The 26,538-nt window shown below is 35.8% G+C and overlaps 1 protein-coding gene and 1 long non-coding RNA gene across 4 annotated transcripts; one reads left to right on the forward strand and one right to left on the reverse strand.

The window, feature by feature from the left end:
- The first annotated feature begins 22 nt into the window (after positions 1–22).
- LOC123690520 lies at positions 23–4,256 on the forward strand. 3 transcript variants are annotated; one of them, XR_006751135.1, is made up of 5 exons: positions 23–71; positions 141–354; positions 812–1,175; positions 1,527–3,358; positions 3,966–4,256. It is a non-coding gene; the product is annotated as an uncharacterized LOC123690520 (long non-coding RNA). The 3 variants fall into 3 exon arrangements; XR_006751136.1 differs by lacking the exon at positions 23–71 and having other exon boundaries at positions 82–354; positions 812–992; positions 1,098–1,175; XR_006751134.1 differs by lacking the exon at positions 23–71 and having other exon boundaries at positions 82–354.
- A 15,502-nt stretch (positions 4,257–19,758) lies between these two features.
- Positions 19,759–21,521, reverse strand: LOC123690443 (protein Jumonji-like). Its single transcript, XM_045633871.1, has 3 exons — positions 21,177–21,521; positions 20,499–20,635; positions 19,759–20,056 (listed from the first exon to the last, which is right to left on the reverse strand). The coding sequence occupies exons 1-3, from the start codon at positions 21,432–21,434 to the stop codon at positions 19,759–19,761; spliced, it is 693 nt and encodes a 230-aa protein (XP_045489827.1). The 5' UTR covers positions 21,435–21,521.
- Positions 21,522–26,538: the final 5,017 nt, after the last annotated feature.

Raw genomic sequence — 26,538 nt, forward strand, 5'->3', positions numbered from 1 at the left:
AAGAAATGCCAATAATGAATAATTTTTATACAACAATTAAAATGGACGTCGGCGAACTATTGACTTTTATGGTTAGTTTATTTATTTGTGAGTTGTTGTCTTATCAGTTCGTTACGCACTTATATTAATTTCTTCTATAGCCTACCCCAACACCTAAGCGTCCTAATGAAGATGAACTTGGAGATTCTGATGAGGAAAGTGTACGTTCGAAAAAAAAGTACGTCGACGAGCAGTCGGTTCGGAATTGGAAAGATCTGCAAAGATCCCAACCATCATCATCTACCCAAAGAACCTACTGTAACTGACAAAGAACGCGAAGATATTCTAAAATTTGTAGAAAATGTTGTTACAGAGGTAAGCTACACAAAAGTCTATAAAGACATTAGAAATCTATATATTTTTCAATAATTATTTTATATAATATTGTTATCGCTTTTACTTTTGATGACCCCTTCATTACACAATACAAGGTAAATCCAATTATTCGAAATTCAGATTACAACATAAATTACCAGCAAATTGATATATTTAATGTGACCAGAAAATTCTTAAAAACTCTGGTATCTTTTACTAATAATGGCTTTGTTTGTTCCTTCATATTAAATATATATTTTAATCTACCAATCAATCAATCTTACAACTGTGCTTTATGTTTCTGTTTCAATGTGTATTCCGTTTTTGGCTTTCTTGAAAGTTGTCTGAAGTCTTGCAACAGCACCTACTTGTACGCTTGAAATGCCTAAATTCACTCTTAGATGCTTTAGCATTTTATATGGAATACCATCTAAGCCGGCTGTCGTGTCTCTTCTAGATGATATTATATTATATTGCTGACATTAATTCGGCAAATGAAAATGGTTCCAAAAAGTATCTGTGATTAGGGCAAGACCAATCTTGATTGTCAATGTGGGATGCTAGCTCAACAGTATCTGGACTGTATTTTTTGATGAAATGAATAATCCAATCATAATGGTTATCAAACACAGACGAAGGTGAGTAAGTTTTGTTAAATTTACGCATATGTGACCAAATAATTGAAATAGGTGTAGTTCTGTTAAAGGATTCACATAATTTGTAACAACCTAATCTTCTTTCAGATCTAATTATGTATTTCTTCTTAGCTTGAAGCTTTTTATAGTTTATATAATTCTCATCACTTGGGTCTTCTTTGAATTGTAAGTATGCATTTTTACTATCTGTGAGAGCTTTAAAACAATTTGAATTCCACCATGGAAGTGGATTTCTTTTTGTTTTTGTGTTTGGTTTTAAACGAGAATCATTATGACCAGATGAAGAGAAAGGAAGAGATTCCGATAGAGCCATGTTTAAGCATTTAATAAGATTGTTGTATGTTAAAATAGGATCTTGAGTATTTAAAGATAAATTATGAAATAACAAATCAACTTTAGTGGAGTACAGATCCCAATCAACTAATTTTAAATTACAAGAAGAAGGGAGAGGATTTCTATCAGGTATATCTATAGAATAAGAATTATTAAAACTGAGTAGAATTTTTGTTATTACAGGGAGGTGATAGCTGCCTAATGGATCGTCGAAGACCATCCAGTCACCTTGTAAAGAGATGGAAGGAGAGACTATGTTTAAATCCAAGACATTAGGTCTCCATATGTGAGAGCCGACTGTAGTAACATGACCATCATTTAGTAGGACTAAATTGTTTTTATGAATGACATCTAAAATGTCTTTGCCCCTGCAATCAGAGGTTTGGCTGCCCCAAACTATATTATGACAGTTCCCCCTCAATATTGATATAGATTCAAAATTGACATAATAATATAAATGTGACAATCCCCCGCCAAGAAAATTGGTTGAGGGAGGCTTTTAATTAAATTATTCAGTTTATGTGGTGAAAAAGGAGGGCTGCAATTACCTGGGCTGTAAAGGCTTACAATAGTTAATTCCTTGCAATTTGAATATTTAATTCTAATAGCTATATTTTGAAGAGAATTATCATAAACAGTATTTACATTAGAGTAAGAGATAGATCTATGTACAAGTATGGCTACACCATTGTGAGAGTTTCCTGAGTGTAGTCTTACTATATCGAAATTATGCAATTTAAATTTATGATGAGATTTAAGCCAAGTCTCGCAAAGAATGGCCACATGAATATTGTTATCAAAAAGAAAATGGTTGAAAATATGTTGATTGTGCAATATACTCTGAGCATTCCACTGTACTATATTTAAAGTATCCATTAGGATATAATTAAAGATTGTTTACTATTCTGCTTTTTGAAAGAATCTTTTAAAACATCGTTTTATGGTTTCAGAGCAAATTTTGGATTCATTGGTCCTGTTGAGGGTGATTAATTTAACAAGTGATTCAGTAATGGTTTTAAGTATTATTTCTGAATTGAGTAATGAAAGAAATTGGTCTGTTTTACTATGTGAGGGAAAATTAGTGCTATTAAGAGCTTGTGCATAACTTTTATTTTGAAATTTATCCTTAGTTTGCTGAATTTTTTCTTTTTTGATAGGGCAAATAGAAGATATTGAAATATGGTTCCCTTTACAATGGCAACAAGAGGCCTCTTTGGGGTTAACGTTGCAAGATTTAAAGTTGTGACCTTCTCCACAGATGGAGCACCTTTCAGCGTATTTACAAAATTTGGCGATGTGACCATATTATCTCAAGCCACGGAGGCACTGTTTTACTGGAGGTATGTAGGCACGAACTTCAAATCTCCAACTATTCAAGTCAACACTCTCAGGTAAGTTTGGACAAGAGAATGTGATGGACACAGTTTTTGTAGGTTTATATTTGATGTTACTGTTCTCGGTAATCCTACGCATGAAGCGTTTGATCGAGACTATATTTTTTGTGCTGGTCACGCGCTATAAATCTCTTTGTTTGAAAGATCTATTGGCACGTGACTAATAACGCCAGTTGTTTCTGTTGCGGCAGCTGGTATACTAGCGTAGAGTTTGTGGTTAACCAGAAACTTTTTATTGCTTAGAGCTGCATTAGCCAAAGCTGGTCTCTCAAATATCACTCCTACTTTTGCTTTGTTGATTCTTTTTAATTGTTTTACGCCTTTATTGTATCGTTTTATTGCGTTGGTGAGTGACATCATATCTCTCGAGCCAATTGGTTTGTCTTTGTCAGTGTTTTCTAGAAAGACAATATATTCGAAATTGCCACCATCTTCAGGATAGAAACGGACATAATTCGGTAATTTAAATGAAATATACTTATCAGTATCTTCCTCAGAAATGATGGAGTCCGACTCAGAGTCCCGCACCGCGGCGCTTTCCTCGGAGTCTCCCTCGACATCTTCTTTTTTCTTACGCCCTTTTCTACCGCGGGACATCGCGGCAACAATCACACTTTATAAGTAAATAAAACTTTCAACAATAACAATTTGTATTATTTTAACTTTAATTTTTTAAAAAAGGCGCCCTTGTTCGAACTTAACCGCGCTTTTTTCCCAAATCTATACTAATATTATAAAGAGGAAAGGTTTGATTTTTTGTTTGTTTGTTTGTATGAATTGAATAGGCTCCGAAACTACTAGGCAGATTTGAAAAATTCTTTCACTGTTGGAAAGCTACATCATTCCTGAGTGACATAGGCTATATTTCATTTTAAAAAAAATAGGCATCCTTACTAAAATTACGATAACATTAACATTTGTTTATTATTTGATACAATTCTAACAGATGGCGCTGAGTTAAAGGTAGTAGTTTGGCAAGACGACGTTTGCCAGGTCAGCTAGTTGTATATATAACAGTTGACAGATCTTGCTATTAATAATCTGTGCTAACTGCTGACGTTTATTGTGACATTTGACACGCCATTGCAAAGAAATGCCAATAATGAATAATTTTTATACAACAATTAAAATGGACGTCGGCGAACTATTGACTTTTATGGTTAGTTTATTTATTTGTGAGTTGTTGTCTTATCAGTTCGTTACGCACTTATATTAATTTCTTCTATAGCCTACCCCAACACCTAAGCGTCCTAATGAAGATGAACTTGGAGATTCTGATGAGGAAAGTGTACGTTCGAAAAAAAAGTACGTCGACGAGCTTCAGGATAGAAACGGACATAATTCGGTAATTTAAATGAAATATACTTATCAGTATCTTACTCAGAAATGATGGAGTCCGACTCAGAGTCCCGCACCGCAGCGCTTTCCTCGGAGTCTCCCTCGACATCTTTTTTCTTACGCCCTTTTCTACCGCGGGACATCGCGGCAACAATCACACTTTATAAGTAAATAAAACTTTCAACAATAACAATTTGTATTATTTTAACTTTAATTTTTTTAAAAAGGCGCCCTTGTTCGAACTTAACCGCGCTTTTTTCCCAAATTGTATATATAACAGTTGACAGATCTTGCTATTAATAATCTGTGCTAACTGCTGACGTTTATTGTGACATTTGACACGCCATTGCAAAGAAATGCCAATAATGAATAATTTTTATACAACAATTAAAATGGACGTCGGCGAACTATTGACTTTTATGGTTAGTTTATTTATTTGTGAGTTGTTGTCTTATCAGTTCGTTACGCACTTATATTAATTTCTTCTATAGCCTACCCCAACACCTAAGCGTCCTAATGAAGATGAACTTGGAGATTCTGATGAGGAAAGTGTACGTTCGAAAAAAAAGTACGTCGACGAGCAGTCGGTTCGGAATTGGAAAGATCTGCAAAGATCCCAACCATCATCATCTACCCAAAGAACCTACTGTAACTGACAAAGAACGCGAAGATATTCTAAAATTTGTAGAAAATGTTGTTACAGAGGTAAGCTACACAAAAGTCTATAAAGTCATTAGAAATCTATATATTTTTCAATAATTATTTTATATAATATTGTTATCGCTTTTACTTTTGATGACCCCTTCATTACACAATACAAGGTAAATCCAATTATTCGAAATTCAGATTACAACATAAATTACCAGCAAATTGATATATTTAATGTGACCAGAAAATTCTTAAAAACTCTGGTATCTTTTACTAATAATGGCTTTGTTTGTTCCTTCATATTAAATATATATTTTAATCTGCCAATCAATCAATCAATCAATCTTACAACTGTGCTTTATGTTTCTGTTTCAATGTGTATTCCGTTTTTGGCTTTTGTGTGCAATGTAATTGTTTAAAAATAATATATTCTTGAAAGTTGTCTGAAGTCTTGCAACAGCACGTGACCAGTATCCACTACTTGTACGCTTGAAATGCCTAAATTCACTCTTAGAACTCCTATCCCATGATAACACCGATGTTTCAACAAAAGTTGTGAATTTGTTACAGGTATACCTGCATTTTTGTGCAATATTTAGATTCAATTACATTTAATGCCACAAGTGTGTAACAACTATTTGTTTTCCCAATAGCTGTTGTGAATATATTTGTATAAAATTAGGTAATAACAATTCTAGGAGTTAACGGATGTTGATATATTGCATGAGAGTGAGGAAGGTGCAGAGGAGCTAATCAATGCTTTAGCTGATGCAGAGTGTTCATCTGTACTCTTACATAATTTGGCTCGTCTTGATGAACTAGTGCCAGATGAGAGAGATGCTGTACATAATACTTTAGGTATGTATTATGTACAAGCATTGAATGTTCATCATTATATAATATTATGTATATGGAAACAGCTTCTGATTCTAAACATTAATAGTTTATATTATAATTTTAATCTGTGATACTTTTAATGCAAAGGTTCCCTAAACACTTAAAATATATACTATAGATACCTAATATGTATTTTGTTAATTGCAGGGATAGTTGAAAATATAACTGAGTTTCGTCCTGAATTATGGGTTGAAGATGCAAAACAAGGTTTCATTCAGTGGATTCTTAAGAGATTGAAGGTAGAAAAAATATGTTTACTTTCTTTTGAATGTTTGTGATATACTAAATAATCTATGATAATATTTTCAGATGAAAATGCCAGTCGATGCCAATAAATTATATGCAACAGAGATTTTGTCAATTCTTCTGCAGAATACACCCGAGAAGAGAAAATTTTTAGGAGAACTTGATGGCATCAATGTACTACTACAAGAGTTAGCTGTGAGTATTTTTTTCTCAATATATAAAGATTTACAAGATTTTACTGTAAGGCCTTAACCCAAAAAGGGGTCCATCCTGCACACAAACAATATAATCTAATATATAATAATTATAATATTATATAATAACAGATATATCAACAACTACTGTAGACTTATAATAACAGAATGAAAAAGAGTAAGTATGGAGTGTCTTGCCCATTCTCTTATCTCTGCTTCAAATGAAACCTTTTTGAAGGGGCAATTAGAGTTTTTTTTTAAATATATTTTTAACTTTTGATTTTCAAAAGTTCCCTTTCAATTGGCTGAATTGAAATAAATTATTTGACATTTTTGACTTTGAAAACTAACACCCATTTAATATGTATTTTGTTTATAAGATAGAATAAAGGTGACATGATTATTATTACTTACCATATTATGAAAGTGTATAAGTAAGCTTCATTTGTTTATTTAAGTTAAGTTTAGTTCTAAAGTTTTCTTGTGCCATTTACAACATATTTATTTATTTCCTATTATTACAGTAACTTAATAATAACACACATAACAAGTAAAAACTTAAAACCATTTTATAACTTATTATAAATAATACAATTCTTGTGAATTCAGCCAGTATGCATCTCTATACATATTTCTCACTCGCAATAATATTTGAGGCACTGGCAGAAATTGAGATCGCTTACATGTATATGAGGTCTTATGGAGAGGACATGTCGAGGAATTCTTTTCCTTACTGCATTATTTATTTATTTATAAGTAATTTTACAGCTTATATACACATTATAAAACAAATAGACATTAACAAAACTAAAGAAAACTGAAATTCAACATTTGGACCAACAAAGAATACTTAATAATAATATTTCTTTTAACAAGAGTCTACCTGCCTCTTCGACTACTTCATCCCACCTTTTTTTGTGAGGTGGGAAATTTCAATATCCTGATAACTTGAACAACTTTTTTGTACGAACATTACGCAGCCAGATATTTCTGTCTTTCAATTTAGGTACCTATCAATAGCCCGGTACACAAATATTTTACTAATACCAAGCGTATGGAGTTTTAAATATCGCATTTGGCGCCATTCCTACTTTGTGTAACGGAATCACAGTGAGTCCGTTCAGCACTCCGTTTTAATATCGCAAAGTATTTGTTAAAACATAAGTTGTCTATAATTTATCCTGTATAATCTATGGTAAATTTCGCGCCTTTCTATGACTGTTGTAACATCTCTCTCTGCTCTGTTATATAATAATAAAGACAGTTTGTTGTACTAGATAACTTTTATTACCCAAAGGAAAATCCACTATTGTAACAGGTTATGGGTCCAGTATAGCCCTGATAAAAAGAATGAAAGTTTGAAAAGGAATAGTGAATACATATTCGTAAAATAAAAGAAAAATAAAATTATCGCACGCCGGTAAAAATAACCTCAAAGTGACTGTTGATTTTACGGATCGAAATATCATTAAACATTATGCAAATATCGTATCAGAATGTCGTAAGGAATCCTCTAGTAATGATCGAAAAGCTGACCAGTAGGTTGGGAAAACTATTCTACATGGAGATTCGCAGTTAAAACATATCTCCAACATGAGGATTTGTGGGACTGTGTCGAACATGAGCCCGATGAACCTATCGACTTGAAACGTGACATTAAAGCAAAATCAAAGATAATCTTGCTGGTGGACTCCGTAAACTACGTTCACATACAAGATGCAAAGTCTGCAAAAGAAGTGTGGGACTGCTTGGCAATGTCATCTGACGATTCGGGGCTAACACGCCGCGTGGGCTTACTTCGAGATCTATGTACAACAAATCTCATCCAGTAAGATTTGTATTTAAAATGTAGAAGAATATGTGAGCAAAATTATGACCACGGCTCACAAGCTCCGTAACATCGGTTTTAAAGTAGATGAAGAGTGGATCGGGACACTACTACTCTCTGGTCTACCTGAAACATACAAGCCCATGATTATAGCAATCGAAAGCTCTGGTATGAAAATAAGCGCAGACTCTGTTAAGTCGAAAATTCTACAAGATGTCAAAGTGTGTGAAAATGATACATCTGCATTTGCTGCAAACTATAATCTCAAGAATAAGGCTAATACGAGACATCCTGGAAGAGGGCCTCGTTGCTATAAATGTAATAAATATGGACATATTGCTGCCGAGTGTAAGTCAAAATCTACAAAAAAGAATCAAGAGAGTTCAAGTTATGCTGCAGCTTTTACAGTCTCAACAGATAGTTTTGAACAGGTGCCATGGTATATAGACTCAGGCGCTTCAGTACATATGACCAAACATAGACATATATTGCAACATGAGAAAGAGCCACCCATTAAAACAATAAAGGTAGCAAATGACAAGTTATTATCAGTTCACAGTGCTGGTCAGTTGACATTGGATGTGTGCAATAATAAAGGTCAGTACAACAAAATTCTGTTTCAAAATCTTTTGTATGTACCTGAACTAGCAGCAAATCTACTATCAGTCAGTCAGATTATAAAAAATGGAGGTCAGGTAAAATTCAAGAACAATGGTTGTTTGATATTCAATAAAAACAATGTGGTTGTTGCAACGGCAAGCTTAGTCAATAATATGTATAGGCTAAATGCGAAAAGTGAACATGCATACTTATCCGCTGTTAACAAGCAAGACATGTACCTCTGGCATCAACGCATGAGCCACTTGAATTTTGAAAGTCTGGAGAAATAAGTAGATAATACAGAAGGTGTACAATTATCAAAATATCACAAACAAACACGCTTACCTCTAAAGCAAAGTGAAACAAATTCTACAAAGACACTTCAACTGGTGCACTCTGACATCTGTGGTCTGATGGAGCCAAGCTCGCTGGGCGGTGCCAAATACTTTATGACTGTAATTGATGACTATTCAAAGAAAGTGTTTGTTTATTTTCTTCACAAGAAATCTGATACACTAGAAAAATTTAAAGAATTCGATTCGAAATTCAATTATGTGTCGGAGGTTTTGATACAGAATAGCTCAATGTTTGACTCATCATCTGAACCATCTGATAATTCTGCATCTGAGAGCTCTAAAGACACATTACAATTTGGGAGTACTGACTACTACTCTAAACAAGATCACAGTACAGATAGTGACTACTCACCAAACCGGAAAATTGAAATAGTCTCTCACCCCAACATAACATTGAGACCAAGAAATAGAGAATTACCCTTAAACCAAAAAGATGATCAAGGAAAAGTTTACCTGTGTCATAGTGAAGATACTTCTGTACCACTAAACTATAGTGAGGCCATCATATCACCCGAGTCTGAATATTGGAAACATGCAATAGAAAAAGAAATAGAATCTCATAAGCAAAATGGAACATGGATATTGGTAGAAAAGCCCCAAAATGCGAAGCCAATTGGAAGCAAATGGGTTTTCACACAGTTAACAGTAAAATGACAAAAGATCTCTGAATAATGCATTATTAATCTCGGCTCCGGGATCAGCACTAATTCGTCCAGCTACGCCGTATAAAGAAAAGTATTTGATTAGAGCTCTAACCTCTTCGGGAGTTGAACGTGAACTTATTAAAAATGCTTGTCCTAGTTTACTGAAACCATCGACTATAGTGAGGTTATATTGTCCTTCTATTGAAAATGTATCTATGAATAACTCCTGAAATGGTCTATCTTGTGTCTGTGTCAATTGTTATTCGGGTTTTGAGGTCTTCTATCGTATTTCATCTTTTTACAAGTTTCACAAGCGTTAATTATAATAAAGCAACGGTCTGTTCCATGTTGTTCCAGAAATAGGTTCTTTTTAAATGAATTAAAGTCTCTTTGATACCGCGGTGACTATTTTTCCCATCATGATATTTAAGAACTATATCTAGCTGTTCCTCTTCATTAGCTACATAAATTACTTTAATTCTATATTATTCACAGGTAAGTGTACTTCTAATATTTTTTGTTTTGGCCTAGATACTATATTATTTCACTTATTGATTTTTCAGATGCCGTAATAGTGCTAGACCCTAATGATTTAACACTGAGTGTTCGTTCAGAAACTGGAGACACTTCCATAGGTGTTGGGGGATTTGTTTGATTTTGGTTTCCAGCTAAACGGGTTATTTCTTCGGTGAGATTAATTATCAATATGATTTTGAAGGTTTCTTTCATTACTGTCCACATTTACCTTTAGTGAGATACAGGCAGTCCTCGACTTACGTCGTTTCGATTTACGTCGTTTCAAGTTACGTCGAACAATTTTTTGATACTATTCCTCAAGATACGTCATTTGTTTCGATTTACGGCATAGGAGAATTCACTTGTCGCAAGCTCAATGTCCGTGGGGACGGCACACCAAACACCACTTCGTTGTTACAGCCGATGGATCAAGGAGTTATAGCGTCTTTTAAGGCCTATTATCTCAGGAGAACTTTTTCACAGGCTGTAAAGGCTAATGAAAATGATGGTATGGAGCTGAGAGATTTTTGGAAAAGTTATATCTTGCAATCCGTAAAAAATATTGCTGCTTTATGGGATGAGGTGACACCCAACAATTTAAAAGGAGTTTGGAAAAAGTTATGCCCACTTTTTTCAAGCCATCTGAAAGTTCTTCATCCACAGATCAACCAAATATCAATGAAATCACAACTGACATTGTTCATTTGGCTAACCGTTTGCCTGAAATTGCAGTTACTGCGGTGTGCGGATGTTGTGCTATAGTTTCTTTAAGCCAAAAGTTTAATTTTTTATTTCTCATTGCATATTTTGATTACATATTAAAGTTTTATAATAATTATTAAAATTAATAACTCAAATACAAAAAAAATATTTTAAGAACTTACTTTTGATAATAAAGTATTTTTCTTTCAATTTCGAGTCCGTATGGAACCTAACCCTTGAGTTTTACATGTAAACATATGAAAAAATATGTCTCGACTCTCGACTTACGTCGCGTATTTCAAGAACCTAACATGCCGTAAGTACGAGGACTGCCTGTATTGTCATTGCCCAAGGCGTTAATCCTAATTCTGGATAATGCGTCTGCGTTTGAATTTTGTTTCCCATTTCTAAATACAATATCATAGTCAAATTCAGCTAAACGTAATTTCCAACGTGTTAATTTGGTATTTGGTTCCTTTATTGAGTTAAGCCAGGTTAACGGCCTATGATCGGTGTATATCGTAAATTGATGTCCATATAAATAAGGTCAAAAAAGTTATGTCGCCCAGACGATAGCCAATAACTCTCTTTCTATTGTACTGTAGCGTGTCTCCGCATCATTTAGCGTACGACTTGCGAAGGCGATGGGTTTATCGCTGCCAATTTGACCTTGGGAAAGTACTGCACCTAAAGCGACATTGGATGCGTCTGTTGTAAGGACGAATTTTGGAATTGTCAACGACCAGTCACTTTCCGAGCAGCTTGATCCATTGGCGACGAGTAGAGATATGTGACTCTCTGCATCTTCTACCACATTTACCATGGAGAGTTTGAAAAGTATCTAAATTTAAACACCTAATTAAACCGACACTTTCATTTAGAACATTTTCCACACAGTAATTGTTATTCTTTTGAAATTACACAGATTATATACTAATATATACGTCCGAATTATATTTCACCCGCCGGTGCACTCCAAAAAAAACCAATTTAATATCAAACTAATTTATTATAATTTACAAATTAATAGAGTGATCTGTAGCGCGATGCTTACAAGAATGAATTTTTAAAACTAAGTCCTATATCTAGCGTCGCCGGTGGCGTCCTTCGTCAGCAAAAATCCTATATTGTTAGGTGCAGGGCTGGCACATAACTGATGCAGGGCTGGCACATAACTCCTCCCCCCGCAGATCCGCAACTATTTGAGGACGTTGAGGGAAAATGTTGCGGCTGGATCACCTTCTGGGTGTCCCTGTTGCTCTTGAATTCCAGCATTCTGGGTCCTTTTATGGAGTCGACGATATCCGATGTATATTACAAAAATAGCTGAACACAGGAGCATTACGTAGAAGGGTAAAGTGGTGTGGTAAATGATGGTTGGATTTTCCGGAATAATAGGCATTTGTACTTCGATTTGCTTCTCTAAATTATGTAATCCATTCAAATCAATCGTATGTATCTTTAAGGATCGCTGTGGTGTCGTAGGGGTAGAGTTCATTGGTAGCAAAATCTTCAAAGGCTCCCCTTTTAATTGGTTATTTATGTTAACAATGGTGAGGTCCTTAGTATGTAGAGAACAGTTCGGCGGTATTGTTACAAGGTAACTGCCCTGCAGATTCAGATATTCTCTTCGTTTACATGACAGGGATATTTTAGTTAAACTTGGAAACGTAACGCAGTAATGTTGGTCGTCTAATTTTTCCATGGCAGGCTTGGCGAGTGTCAACGCGGTAGGTATGCATGAATTTGACACTTGCTGGCTGATGACAAGGTCTGCTATGCAATCAGGTGAGCGTTTTATATGATGATTAAGTGTCTATTCACACAGAAACCGATTTCTTGACTTCGGGCATTCAGCCTCTATGTACACATAATTATCGTTATTGGTTGCTATATAAGGAAAGGGAGGTATAATAATGTGTTCGTAATGATTTGGTAAGATGGATAATTTAAAAAGGGTAAAAGTATTAGGGGATATTATGGGAAACCGTAACACTATAACTATTCTATTATTACTAAAATATGACCCAGTGCGAATTACGCTATAGTATTCGCGGAGTTCTAAATCTAATAACTGTTCCGGTTTATAAACAGAACTTAAAGTACCTAACATACTACGTAACATACTTACATCTAACATAATATGGTGCGCTGTATAAGTGCGCGTAAAAGCTAAACTATCTTCGATATTTCTTATAACTAATAGTAGCTCATTAATATTATCATCAAATGAATTTAATAATTGGGAAATTTCTGCGAAGATTACTGTATCTACATGTTCAGTATTAAATTTCGAAATCATAAAATACATTGTTTTATTTAAATCAATTTGATTTTCCACTAATTTATCAATAATTTTCGCGTGCTCGGACATCCACGCCTTACTAAGACTTATATGATTATTAAATTCGGAAATTATATTATCTTGATTATTTTGAAGAATTTTAATGGCCTCGTCATATTTAATGGCATCGCTGTAGTCTAAGTTACCGGTTACACTTTTAATAATAGAGCCTAAACCATTAAATAAACCTCTTTTAACGCGACCAGGTTTTAATGTACTTAATAACAACGATGCTTTATCTAATTTTTCCGTTAAATGTTGTGATTGTCAAAGTAACCCTCAATGTCATGAATTTGAGTCTTTAATGTTTCAATCTTCAGGCCAATTTTATCCAAGTCAATGAAATGCAAAAAGGTATGATAATGGGTAATTATGTCAGTAAGTCCGATATTAAACGGTAATAGTCCAGGTCCGTTGTCCATATTCTCAAGTCTTATCTCCTGGGTCATTGCTATGTCCAGGGACAACACCAGGGTTGTCAGCAGCATCCTGTAACAATTTACTACTTTTTGGAACACGTTATAGTCGGGATTTCGATACAGGTAATCGTTTTTTAGAGGTATATTTATGTATGGGTAAATTTGTAACAACTTTGTCTTGTATATAACGTTGAGCTAACTTTTGTCTCGCAGCTATCGGATTACTTATATAAACATCCTGTCCAGGTGTGTAATCAGTCTCGGGTTCCCTATGGGAATTGTGTCTCTGCATTATCGCTTGGCGTTCTGCGAACGATGAGTCATGTATCATACTATACACTGTTAGCATATTGTTATGGTGACTTTGTATGTATTGTTGTAAAAGTCTTTCTGTTAAGTTTAAATCTGTAGGGTCTCTAGGGTCATAATGTCCAGTAACAATGTCATATCGTATAAAATTAAATTGGCTGCCGATTCGTTTTTGTGCTTTAATCTTAATATTCTATGTTCTATAAGGGTGCTATGTAAACGCTCTATCATTCCGTTTTCATTAGGACTGTGAGGTGCTATCATATGGTGATTTATTTTATGTAGGCGTAGGAATTCAGCAAATACTTGATTTGTGAACTCTGTTCCTCTATCGGAAATTAAAGTCATAGGTGATCCATGATGTGTCATGAAAGTTAATAGTTTATCAATTATGTTTGGAGCTGTACAGTCATTAAGTCGGTATGCTTGAGCATACTTAGAAAATGCGTCAAAAATTTATCTTGTTCTAAGGTCAAGACGTCTATGTGAACTGTTTCAAATGGTCGAGAAGGTGGCGGTACAATTTTAAACTCTGGGCGTACGGGATTACGATCGTATTTTGCGGAGTTACAGATTGGGCATATGCTTATGTAATTAACTATATCATGTTTCATTTTAGGCCAGAAATACCTTTGGGATAAGGACATATATGATTTATTTATTCCGCGGTGGTTGGTTTTACCTTCATGATATTTTCTAATCGTGTCCTGTTGGGTTAAATAATCTCTAATATTTTCAACTTGCCGTTTAACAAGTAATAATTTCATAGATGAGCTTCGAAAAGTGTTTTGAATAATAGGTACTATACTCAACATTTTTCCTAAGGGTTCGACGAGTATAGCAGTACGTATTTTCGGATCTACATATTTTTTAATTATGGCGATAATTTCTTGTTGAAGGCTGTTCTCATTAATTTGTACAGAGACGCGCGAAAAATTCTCAAAAGGTCTTGTTCGGAATAGAATCATTTTTAGTTTATAAAATTAATTGAGGGCCATGAGGGTGGTCCCAAAAATATTTTTAACACGGCTGATCCGCGCATTGTTAATGAGTCGTGGTTGAACATTCGTTGCGTAAAGTTAGATGCAATTTTATAGTGTTTTTTTGTGCATTTCTTGCTAATAGTTTCGTCCTCCATTAAAACCTATAGTGAGTGTTTTTGTGCGTGAACTATTATTGTAAGGCAAGTTCAACATCAGCCTAACATTTCTTGTTCCCAAAACTAACAATCTATCCATCCTTACGGCTGACGTGTTTTTTTGTGCCTTTCGCCCTAATAAGAAGCAATACCTTGAGGTATGTACTCAGGACTTATTTTAGTATAAGATTACGTATCGACGGCCACCGAACCGTTCTTTGTGATACAGGTCTATTAAGAACGGGTTTAGTTGAGGGTGAGTTATTTGTGATTTTTATTAGGATTTGCTTTCGAAACAAGTTAAGAGGGTCTTCACTTATGGGGATGTCAAGTATTGGACTTTCGCGACTAGTATGTTTTGTACCTACCTGATTTATATCACCCCTTCCGTCAGTGCTGTAGGCTCTTAAAGTTGGTGCAGTATCAGTCGATGAAAGGCTAATAAGAGGTCTATCGTCAGGACATGTCACAGTCGATACGGAGTCAGATATATTAACTACTAATGATTCTACTGTCTCGTTATTTAATTCTACACGTGACAAAGCATCTGCATTCGTGTTCGACTTACCTTTTTTATACACAACCGTATAGTCATATTCACTAAGTTTTAATCGCCAACGGGTTAAACGTGAGTTAGGCTCTTTCAAATTCATTATCCATTGTAAAGGCTTATGGTCTGTAACGATTTTAAACTTCCGGCCAAATAAATAGGGTCTAATGTATTCTGTAGCCCAAACTATAGCCAACAATTCCTTCTCTATCGTACTATAATTAATTTCGCTTTCATTTAAAGTACGCGAGGCAAATGAGACAGGTTTATCTGAGCCTATTGGGCCTTGAGAAAGAACGGCGCCAATAGCTAAATTAGATGCATCTGTGGTCAGTATAAAATCCTTTGTAAAATCGGGGTATTGCAAAATCGGGTCATTAGTTATAAGAGCTTTACATTTTTCAAAACAATCCATATATTCTGAATTTAAAATAATCTTACTACCTTTTTTTAAACATTTAGTTAATGGTTTGGTAACACGTGCTAAATCTGCACATCTGTAATAGCCTAATAAACCTAAAAATTGTTTTATTTCTTTTGTAGTTTTCGGGACTGGGTATTTTGTTATAGCTTTAATTTTGTCCGGATTTGGTTTAATTCCTTCTTTACTTATTATATGTCCTAGGTATGCTGTTTCTAATTTAAGGAATTCTGATTTGTCCATTTGTATTTTAAAGTTAGATTCGCGGAGACGTTGAAATACTTTTTCAAGGTTAATTATGTGCTCTTGTAAACTAGTGCTAAATACGATTATATCATCCAAGTATACTAGACAAATAACGTTTTGTAAGCCACGTAAAACATTGTCCATAACTCTTTGAAAGGTTGATGGCGAGTTCTTAAGTCCCATGGGCATTCTCAAAAATTCAAAATGCCCGTGTTTTACATTAAATGCGGTCTTTGAAATGTCGATTGGGTCCATTTCCACTTGGTAAAAACCACTAGCTAAATCGAGAGTAGTGAAGTACTGGCAATTCCCTAATTTGTCAAGGACATCGGTTATATTTGGTATAGGATATTTGTCATCAATAGTTTTCTCATTTAATTTACGAAAATCGACGACTAATCTCCATTTCTGTTTTCCAGAAGCATCTGCCTTTTTTGGTACTATCCAAATTGGTGAGCTCCAAGCTGAATCAGAAGGTTTAATTATCCCTTGATTTAGCATTTTTTCAATTTGTTCCCTAACTTCCTGCCTGTGTATTTGCGGATAGCGATAACTTTTAGTATATATATGGGGATTTCATCGGTTGTTCTAATTCGGTGTTTAATTTTGTTGGTAAAAGTAAGCGATTCCCCTTCAATATAAAAAACATCTGCATATTTTGAGCAAACTGAAATTAAATTCGCTTTTTCCTCCGGGTTTAAATGGTCGGTACGTAATTTTGAAATAACCTCTTCGACTTTATTTGGTGAACGACTGTCAAAACTTTCAATATTAAATAATTCCGCGGTTGCAGGGCGATCGAATGAAATAATTACGTCATTATCTGTGGGATTGTCAATTTCTAAAAATCCGCGATTATTTTTAACTGTGGTTAAACACTCATGTATAATGCAGTTACATATTAATTGTTCATGCACTAAGACTTCACCGTCTAATGTATTAATAGGAACTCTAATTAATTTTGAACTGTTTGCAGGTACTATGTCTTCGTATAAATTACAATTTTTAGAATCGTACATTCGAATCGAGTTAGTAGCAAATTTAGTCACTAATGTTTTATGTTTAAGGTCTATTTTAGACTCCCATTCTGTCAACAAGTCAAGTCCAATTAAACCGTCAAAGTAGTCATGAAATTTATACATAAATAATTTAATTTCTTTATCACTATTAAATTCCTGGAAACAAGGTATCGTAATCGAATATTTATTTCGAGATGTTGCATGAACGTTAGTAACTTCAAACGGATCGTAAGTCAATGGGATATGGTAAAAGTAAGTATAAACTGCGTCGGGGCTAATAAAAGATTGATTTGCCCCGGTGTCTGTTAAAAGTTTAAGTGGGCATTCTCAATTTGTATATAGGGCAACTGTCTTTGAGTTTGAAGGTTAATTTCTATTTTGGTTCTTTTGAACTCTTGACCTTGGTAAAATTTCCGGTGTCAGTCATGTCAGTTTGTGGATTTGATTCGTTATCTTCGTTATAGTCACAAGGTTCGTTATAGTACTCTTGATTTCTGTCTTCGTAATAGTAGTTGTAATCGTCAGAATATCAATCATAGTAATAGTTATGCTCAGGTTCATAATAGTCATAATTTGGGTAAAAGTTATTGGTTGCACATTCATTTAAATTTACGTCACGAGTTTTAAAATAATTTGTAGGTGGTGGATTTCCGTGTATACGCCAATCGTGTCTAGGTACGGATTCCTTTGTCACATAATGACTCACGCCACTCATTGGAGTTGGGCCAGTTTGGGGTTTCGGTTGAGGACGTGGGGGTGCACGGAATACATTACTTTGAGGATTATAATTAGGTGGAAGGGCACGGAACATTTGTTGGGTACGTGTGGGCATTCTAGGTGGGTATTGTGGGTTTAGAATAGGCATTCTAAATTGGTAAGGTGGGTTAGGTTTAAATTGTGGCGGGAAAGTGTATGGTACTTGTGGTAAAGTAAATCTGTTTGACGAATTGTTAGTGGTTTATGTAGGCTTAGGTACATTACTGTTATAGTTAGATGAGTGATTTGGCTTAGATGAAGCATCGTTACGTTGCTGTAGATATATAGTATTTAATTCCTCTTGAACGTATTCGAGAGCCTTTTCAATAGATTCGGGCCTCATGCACCTTATACGAGACCCAAGTGGCTCCTTAAGGCCACGAATAAATGCTTGTTTCGTTAATTTTTTGTATAAGTGCCGTTTGGCCTCTATTGTTGTAGAAAGGGTTTCGTGTAACGTGACATAAGTCATCATCGTACTGAATAAGGATTGTAACTTATCATAAAATTCCTGAGGGGTACTATTACCCTGAGTTTGTAAGGAAATATCATTGTACAGCGCCGTCTCATCCCTCTGATCTGAGAAGTTGTTAAGTAACGCTTCCCTTATGCCACCCCAGCTCTCAGGGATGCCATTACTATTTATGAGGCAAGCGGCCGGTCCCGTTATCTTATTTAAAATGCCGTTAATCAAAGATAAATTCGATAGAGTTGATTCGGCGTCATTTTTTAAATATCTTTTCACCAGTTCATCACAAATTCTTATAAATCTAGGTAATACATGTGGGTTCCCGTCAAATTCGGGCACCACCCGTAAAGCTTTAAAAATAATATAAGGGTCGAAAGACATTTCTTCTATGTTTCTTATTCTATCAATAAAATTACTTCTGGAAGACTGTTGGTAAGTAACAGCCTTCTTATTACTTAATTCCCTCGGATGGAAAATTTTGGAACAACTAGGAAACTAGGATATATAACAACACAATAAGTAATTTGTGCAACTCACATTGGTTTTCTGGACTGCTGCATCGATTTCTAGATTCCAGGGGTTTTCTTCTTAACTCGATACTCGCTTGCGGTTTTTAGAAAAACCGGTCGGCCAGGCGGGGGGCCTCGAAACCGTTATATTTTCTTAATTTTCCGGAAAATCTTGAGTATCCTACCGACTGCGCCAATTAAATTTCACCCGCCGGTGCACTCCAAAAAAAACCAATTTAATATCAAACTAATTTATTATAATTTACAAATTAAGAGTTATCTGTAGCGCGATGCTTACAAGAATGAATTCTTAAAACTAAGTCCTATATCTAGCGTCGCCGGTGGCGTCCTTCGTCAGCAGAAATCCTATATTGTTAGGTGCAGGGCTGGCACATAACTTCCGCTATCTTGTTTGTCAATAGATTGTTGATATTGTCAAGTGTTTTTTTATTCGTCTCAGTGACGTTTATTGAAAGTAAATTTCATTAGGGTTTACTGTTTGTGTGTGTGTGTGTGTGTGTGTGTGTGTGTGTGTGTGTGTGTGTGTCTGTAAATGTGCGTTTACTTGTATTCGTTTTTACAACAAACTCCCAAGCGAAATTAGAGAACTATCAGTAAATAAATTCAAAGCCCTCGTTAAAAGTAAATTAATTAATAAAGCCTTTTATAAATGTGGCGAACAATTTGTATTAAAAACTTGGCGATTGAAAAGAGTGGCGGAAAGTTTCTTGCCAGTTCTCCTTACCCGCTCTACGCCCTTGACTTGCGAACTGGTTGTAAATGCAAATTTAATTTGTTTTTTTTTTGACGTTCATAAGTGTACATGTTTACCTAGATGAATATTTTGAGTTCGAGTTTACTAGAATAAACATTCAACTTACATCAAACATTTCACCGAGACAGTGTATCCAGGACAATGTAGCGAAGTACACACTTTCGGATATTGTGTATCCCGTGGCAATTGAAGATGAATAAGCTTTCGGGAAAACTATAATAAATTCGCCCGGATTCTGCACAGCCCGGCAAAGAGACACCGAATCCTGTAATAAATCCGGTGGGATCATCGCTATATCCGATAGCAACCACACGGATTTATTTTGGACGAACGCCGGGCACAAGCGTTCGACTGCTTTGCGAAATTTCTCGCTCTGCGAATCGTCGATGCCATACCTGGAATGCGTTCGAGCAATGTAAAAAAAAAATGTTAAACAGATAATAGATAAAATTGATTAACAGAAAATTGAAATAAATTTAAAGAGTTTGAGGAAAGCACCAACTCAGGGGTCACCGATTCTACTACCAAGCGCCAACTTCAATCTTTAATTAGCGCCTGTTCACCTGAACCTCATGGCCCAATGCTCTAGTCCAAAGGGGAGAAAAAGAAATTGGAGGAGACACATATTTGTGCTGTTTATTATTTTCCGCTCTCAAATATATATTATATGGAAGAGCTGAGATCATTGTTACCCAAGTAGGTCTCATCAAAAATTTTCATTCTATGTAGGCGTGGCGTTAAATCCAAAAATTAAGAAAACATGTAAGACAGACTGGTCTAGAAGAATTGTCTTGTAAAAAATCAATAAAATTTAATATTATTCACACGTCCACATACCATACTTTCTTCTTTCCACTATGCATATACTCAATCCATGGGAGGCCATGAGGGTCTCTGTGCCAACAACTCGTCGAAAACAGCATTCCCAGGTGTAATGTGGGGGCAGTCATTCCAACCACGGGACCAAGGAATCCCTACTGATACACTGAAATAATGAATTGATTAATAAGAATTTAAATGCATTTCACATAAGTAGTGGCTATAGAAAATGTAAAGTAAACATTGATCAAGCCAAGGCAAAGCCCCTTATAACGTACTATGCCAGTCAGCATTTTTTTTATAGAGCAGGGGTCTAACGGGTCCTGTTGATGTTAAGTAATACCGTCGGCGATGGCCACTATTACTATTCCAGAGGGTTCGCGCTTCGTGCTGGCTTTTGGTACACTCTTTTCTTGAAGAACCCCAAGTGGAATTGCTTTGGAAATACTTCAGTGTCTAGCTGGTTCCACATAGTGGTGGTGCGCGGCAAAAACGAACGACAAACGTCGGATGATTAAACTCAGCTATTATCAATAACACAATTTAACTCAATAATATTTTACTTTCCATATAATTTTTAATACTGTCCAATACCTACGGTGTTAGTAAAATATGAAAACAACTCAAAATTGCAGTTATGACTTAGATTTTATATAATTTTCTTTAAATATTAAAGTTAACTAGATAAACTTATTAAGAATATTGAGTTTCAAAATGATCTCTCACCTTCAAGTTCCAAGGATGTCTACTATAATGGTCGGTGGAATCATTATTTGGAAACCCATCATCCGCGGCACCCGTGTCTATGGAAGCTGCGTTTACACAGACATGCTTTGTCCTCGACAAGACAAGGTCCCAATATTCTTTTTCTATCGAATTTGTTTTCCGAGTTGTGGAAGACAAAAATGCATTGGAAGCGACTTCGGCTACTTTTTGAAATGCGTGGAGTTTCATTGATCGACCAGGAACAATGCAGTCTTCAGTCTCAGCAAGGGCATTTAATACTAAACCATCTTTTGTCGGGATTTCATCAGACGAATCATTATCTGTTGAATAACCTGGCTCCAGGATTTGCTTTTGTGCGTGCAAAGGACTTCGTGCACGGTTAAACATCCTTGATTGACTTCTTTCGCACAAATGCTCAACTTGTTCTATCAAATTTTCTTTCTCCAACGATGTCATCACTTCATATGGGAGTAGATATTTTTCATAAATTTGTTTAATTTTTTGACCGGGATTTTTTAAATTCTTACAACACTTTAATTGCTCAGCCACTTTGTTCTACTGTACTATTTTTGTTAACTTCTTTCGGCCACCCATTTGCTGCACTAGCTTCAATAAATGTGGTAAGTCCACTTCCAAGCCGCTTACTAATGGCGGTCGCTTGAATGGCACTTTTTGCGGTGCCAAGAGGGCTTTGAAAGCGCTTAACTTTTTGGTAGCAGCTGGCCCATATCGTTTGAACATCCGTTGGACATACTGGTTTGTAACATTAAAGTTCATGGACCCATCAAGATTACAGAGTGGTGTGAATCCATCAGGTGGTATAACTTTGCATAAGCCATATTTGGACGCTTCTGGTAAAATTTTCTCTATGTATGTGAGTGGTTCCTGGAATCAGATTAAGACACAATAATAATCTATTCAACATATTCTTGAACCACATCATTCCTATTTGGTGATCATTTTAAGCAGTAGCCGAGTGGTCTCCCTTTCCAAGTAAATACTAAACTAGTCTTTATGTTTTAGACTACTACAATAAATGTTTTGTCTGTTTATTTGACATATTAACAAATGCTAAGGTTTAATTACTGAACCCCAATTGCCTGGAGTTCTAAGTTAAATTTGTATATATAGTTAATTATAATTAAGAAAAAAATATGCAATAGATAATTTCACAAACAATAAAAAAATACTATTGCAATTGGAAATATATATATATGGTACACATTAATAGATGGCTTTATAATTTTAAAAAGAAAAATAAAACATGAACTAATTTATAAGCGGGTTATTATCTACTTATTTCAGTGGATGGAATTCAATGTTGCACAAATGTTAACAATACTGTTTGCCATATCAACTAAGCCATTGAGTTCAGTCTATTTTCACAATCCTTTTTCTATTTAATACAGAAATGTACTTCATAAGATAAGGGTGATTAAATAGTTGCTTACTTAAAAAATTAACATTGGCTATGCACAGCTGACAAAAGCACACTTGTTACTTTTAAATCATAGCTAATTATATTATCCATAATGTAAATTTCAATACTGACTTTAAATTCATCAACCATAGGTCGAAACACGGGTGCATCCAAAATGCTCATCTTTTGTTTCTTTCGTATAGGAATTTCATCATCACTAGTTGAATCTCCAGAGTGACTTTGATAACAGGCGCAAGTCACCGCCAAATTGTCAGCAATTGCCGACATGGCTAAACCGTTTGAGAAGGAAGACATGACTGAACCGTACGAGAAGGGAAAGGTACACTGAAAGACACGCGTATCAGGAAATGATACATCGGAAGAAAAGTGAGCGTCTATATTTGTAAAGCAAAAGCCGATACACTGACATGATACAGCTTATGCTAAGTATGGACGTGTTTTTTACAAAATACGCCTTAAAGATACGACATGGACAAAATGAGCGTCCATATTTATGATACAAATAGTAGATACGATACGACTGATCGTGATACGCCAACATGCTACAAATGTGGACCCGGCTTAATATAGCTTTTAAAATAGATTTTAATAATATTTATATTTAATGTGAGTAAAGTTGTACTTGTATTGGTATTTCGACGTAATTGCACAACCAAATTTATCCTAACCTTAACATCCGTGATGCTGGCGATCACGACCTTAATTTTTATTGGACTCACCCCAATCTGTTTTAACGTGTGTTTCGCCACGGTGGGCACCATGGGCGACAACTTTCCACAGACCACCACCAGTTGGCTGACGCCGTCTTTTCTCAAACAGGATTTCTCCGCCTTAATTTCTTTACGTTACGAGTCACTCGATCTTTGAGAGAAGTATTCGTGGAGAGTTGGAGTCTTTGATCTTCGGGGTCACTTTAGCGATGTCCGAATTGTTAGGCGCGGCCGACTCTGAATCATTGGTTTTTACCACTTCGGGAACGGCCGTGTCGGTCCGCGTGATGTTGTCGGCGGCGGAGGAACCGAAGGATTTGCTGGAAGAGGTCGTTTCGATGGTATCGGTTATCCACGTCCGCAGGAATATCTTCTCGCTTTCTTTGAAACTTTTCCTTCTGATGTTCCGTTAATTTTTTCGGATTAAATTTCCAATTACTTTCGATCCGGACGAATGCGTCTCCGTTTTCGACCACCGTGTTCACGATGTTCACACTCTTTTACTGCCTTTAGAGTTCGTCGACTTTCTGGTCGTCTCTTTAGCCTCGACATCCGATGACATCTTCTTCACGAGCCTCTTGATCACTCTGTCTTCGTGTGAAATCAAGGAAGAAAATATTAGTTTCACGGGACTCGACAGCACCGACGTCCGACCTGCCAAATGGGTCGCGACCCGTTTCATTCGTTCCTCGATGATGACGCTCAATTTCGAGTATTCGAGCGCAGGACACAAAATGCAGTCGTACCAATTCTTAAAAGGCTAGCAACGCACTCGCAAGCTGTTCTATAAAAAAAACTCACTTCAGCCTTGAGGGTCGCAAGAATTTTCGGCGTCACCTTCAAAGTAGTGTTCGCGACGAGCAGCAACTTTTTGACTTCGACGACGTCTTTGTGAAGCACGAACGCGTCGATGAGCGACTTCAAGCAGTCGAGCATAAGCCAATAGATCGTGGGACCGATGAGTTCGTCGTTCCTCTGCTTCGACAGAATTTTCAGGGTCAAATGCTCCGGTTTCCGAATGCTTGCTCCTGAAAATGTCAATCTAAAGATCAATTTAAATTTCTAAAAGGTATGTACGTTTGAATAGAACAGACCGACGAACCTCTCTCGTTTAAATACTGCTTAATCAAGGAGACGAAGCTCGTCAGCCTCAGCGGCGTGGTCGCCGATCGGTTGCTCGACAAGAACAACAACAGTTTGTCGTTGACCGAGTGAGTTATCTTCGTGTTCGATTCGTTTTTTACGTTTTCCTCGTCGAGAAGGTCATAAAAAGTAATCCAAGTCGCCGAATATTTTTCTATCTGTCAAAAATAATAAGAAAAATTAAGAATTGTATCGCGATGCATCGTCGCAGCGTCGTCTCTCGTTCGAAACTCACGTTTGAGATAATGTTTTGCTTGATCGGCCACATCACGAGGGCGACGATCCATTGAGAGTTTGAAAAATATTTATATTTCATCGTGGATTCCACGTAACAAGTCCAGAAGAGCACTCCCGATTCCGAACTCGGAAGCGTTTAAACACACTCCGTACACGAGTCGAACCAGTTTTCAACGGCGTTCTGAAGTTCCTTGTCATTTTCAAAGCTGAAATGTTTAAATTTTTTTGGTTTTGGTGAAGTTGAGTGGCGCCATTGCATTGATTGCTGTTTTGTTTCTGGATTGATGTAGGATATCCACGTCTCATCGCCGGTAACAATGTGTCCTTTTGCACACAAAAATCTTATTACAGCGCGAACTTCACAGCTAGCGGGAGAAACGATTATCGCGGACATTGTCTACTGTACGCACAACTAGTAAAATTACTACTGAATCAAAACAACACCTGAAATAACTGCACGAGTAGTGCACGTACAGATATGTACAAGATTAAACGTGTAATGACTTGTCGATTCTGAAATATAAGCGAACGGCCCTTATTTTTTGAATATGCCTCGTATAACTTCTTGAATGAAAGGACAGTGTATGTAAAACACAATAATATGTTATATGGTCCAAAAACTGCCTCGAAAGGCACAATGCAAGGTGCTGCCTTACCACCTCCCTGATTGTATATTTACACAAGCGAAATTTGCAACTTCATAGACAATGTAAATAATAATGTAAATATTTTACAATTTCCTGATGATATTGTGTTAAAATATAAGTTGTCTATAACACGGATCAACATGAAATTTCACTTTGATTGCAAAGCATTAAATTTCGGTAGTTTAGGTCGTAATAAGACGGAAAAAAAAATATGGCATGAAAAACTTTGCTTTTGTTCTTAGAAGACTGATTGAACGAAATTTTTAAAAATCTCGGATTTTAATTTTCGATTGAAAATAAAACTATTGAAATAAAAATGTTTATTATTTTTATTAAGTTTTACTATCAAATTAGCTTACAGAAAATGAAATTACACAGATTATATACTAATATATACGTCCGCTATCTTGTTTGTCAATAGATTGTTGATATTGTCAAGTGTTTTTTTATTCGTCTCAGTGACGTTTATTGAAAGTAAATTTCATTAGGGTTTACTGTTTGTGTGTGTGTGTGTGTGTGTGTGTGTGTGTGTGTGTGTGTGTGTGTGCCTGTAAATGTGCGTTTACTTGTATTCGTTTTTACAACAAACTCCCAAGCGAAATTAGAGAACTATCAGTAAATAAATTCAAAGCCCTCGTTAAAAGTAAATTAATTAATAAAGCCTTTTATAAATGTGGCGAACAATTTGTATTAAAAACTTGGCGATTGAAAAGAGTGGCGGAAAGTTTCTTGCCAGTTCTCCTTACCCGCTCTACGCCCTTGACTTGCGAACTGGTTGTAAATGCAAATTTAATTTGTTTTTTTTTTGACGTTCATAAGTGTACATGTTTACCTAGATGAATATTTTGAGTTCGAGTTTACTAGAATAAACATTCAACTTACATCAAACGTTTCACCGAGACAGTGTATCCAGGACAATGTAGCGAAGTACACACTTTCGGATATTGTGTATCCCGTGGCAATTGAAGATGAATAAGCTTTCGGGAAAACTATAATAAATTCGCCCGGATTCTGCACAGCCCGGCAAAGAGACACCGAATCCTGTAATAAATCCGGTGGGATCATCGCTATATCCGATAGCAACCACACGGATTTATTTTGGACGAACGCCGGGCACAAGCGTTCGACTGCTTTGCGAAATTTCTCGCTCTGCG

Source organism: Pieris rapae, chromosome W (assembly GCF_905147795.1).
Source record: "Pieris rapae chromosome W, ilPieRapa1.1, whole genome shotgun sequence".
NCBI classification, from domain to species: Eukaryota; Metazoa; Arthropoda; class Insecta; order Lepidoptera; family Pieridae; genus Pieris; species Pieris rapae.